This window comes from Brassica oleracea, chromosome C4 (assembly GCF_000695525.1).
Source record: "Brassica oleracea var. oleracea cultivar TO1000 chromosome C4, BOL, whole genome shotgun sequence".
Classification (NCBI taxonomy): domain Eukaryota; kingdom Viridiplantae; phylum Streptophyta; class Magnoliopsida; order Brassicales; family Brassicaceae; genus Brassica; species Brassica oleracea.
In genome coordinates, this window is record NC_027751.1 from 45,903,955 (window position 1) to 45,905,088 (window position 1,134).

Consider the following 1,134-nt stretch of genomic DNA (forward strand, 5'->3'; position numbering starts at 1 on the left):
TTGCTTGAGACTAAGTCATTTTTATTTTCCTTTGTTACTGATTCTTCTTCACCTCCCTTTAATCTACAGGTGTATGAACTTGAGGAGTAGGAGTCCATCAAACCTAGTTCCAAGAGCTGCAGACATCAGAGTTTTAGAGAGAGAGTGTGCTAGAAAGAGAAGAGAAGAAGAGCAACAGGCTCACTTGCAGAGATTGGATACTGATATGGGAGACATACCCCAAAATGATGCGGGCGTCAATGGAGCTAACAACATTCCACAAAACCAACAGCGAGCAGCTCGACCTATTGGCACTTACGACCGTCCCAACATTCATGGTCATAGATTGGGAATCCGAGCACCCGCTGTGGCAGCCAATAACTTTGAGATCAAATCAGGACTCCTCAACGTGATCGAGAACAACAAGTATCATGGCTTGGCTCTAGAGGACCCATTTGATCACTTGGACATGTTCGACAGCTACTGTGGGTTGTCAAAGACCAATGGTGTGTCCGAACGAAGATGCCTTAAAGCTCAAATTATTCCCTTTTTCTTTGGGGGATAAGGCACGTCAGTGGGAGAAGTCTCTACCCAGCGACTCTATAACCACCTGGGATGACTGCAAGAAAGCATTTTTGGAGAAGTTCTTCTCTACTTCAAGAACTGCTAAGCTGAGAAATGAGATCTCCAGCTTTCAACAGAAGGGCTTGGAAGGATTCAGTGAAGCCTGGGAGAGATTCAAGGGCTACCAAGCTCAATGCCCACACCATGGTTGCTCTAAGGAGAGCTTGCTGAGCACATTCTACCGTGGTGTTCTTCCTAGGTACAGAGCCAAACTGGATACAGCTAGCAGTTGGTTCTTCTTGGGGAGTACTGAGGAGGATGCTGAGGAGCTGGTTGACAACATGGTAAAGAGTGACGCAGTCTACAGTGGAGACCACGATAGAGGCAGCAGAACAGATGACAAGCAGACAGGGAAGGAGTTAAAGGCTCTACAGGATAAGATATACATCCTCATCGCTGATAAAGCCACCCAAGAGCAGCTGCACTTTGTTGGTAACCCAAGCCAAGAAACACCACCTATTGTCCTTGAGGTTGAGGGTTTGGAAGGTCAGGAAGAGCTGTGCTTCATCAACAACAATGGTAGCTGGTACA

At 46.7% G+C, this 1,134-nt stretch overlaps 1 protein-coding gene across 1 annotated transcript in view; it reads left to right on the forward strand.

The window, feature by feature from the left end:
- The first annotated feature begins 205 nt into the window (after window positions 1-205).
- The window catches only part of LOC106339036, a 2,307-nt gene continuing 1,378 nt past the window's right edge, over window positions 206-1,134 (forward strand). The window contains exons 1-2 of the mRNA XM_013777868.1: window positions 206-317; window positions 904-1,089. Coding sequence (XP_013633322.1) covers window positions 206-317; window positions 904-1,089 — 298 coding nt within the window. The remainder of the gene's footprint in view (window positions 318-903; window positions 1,090-1,134) is intronic.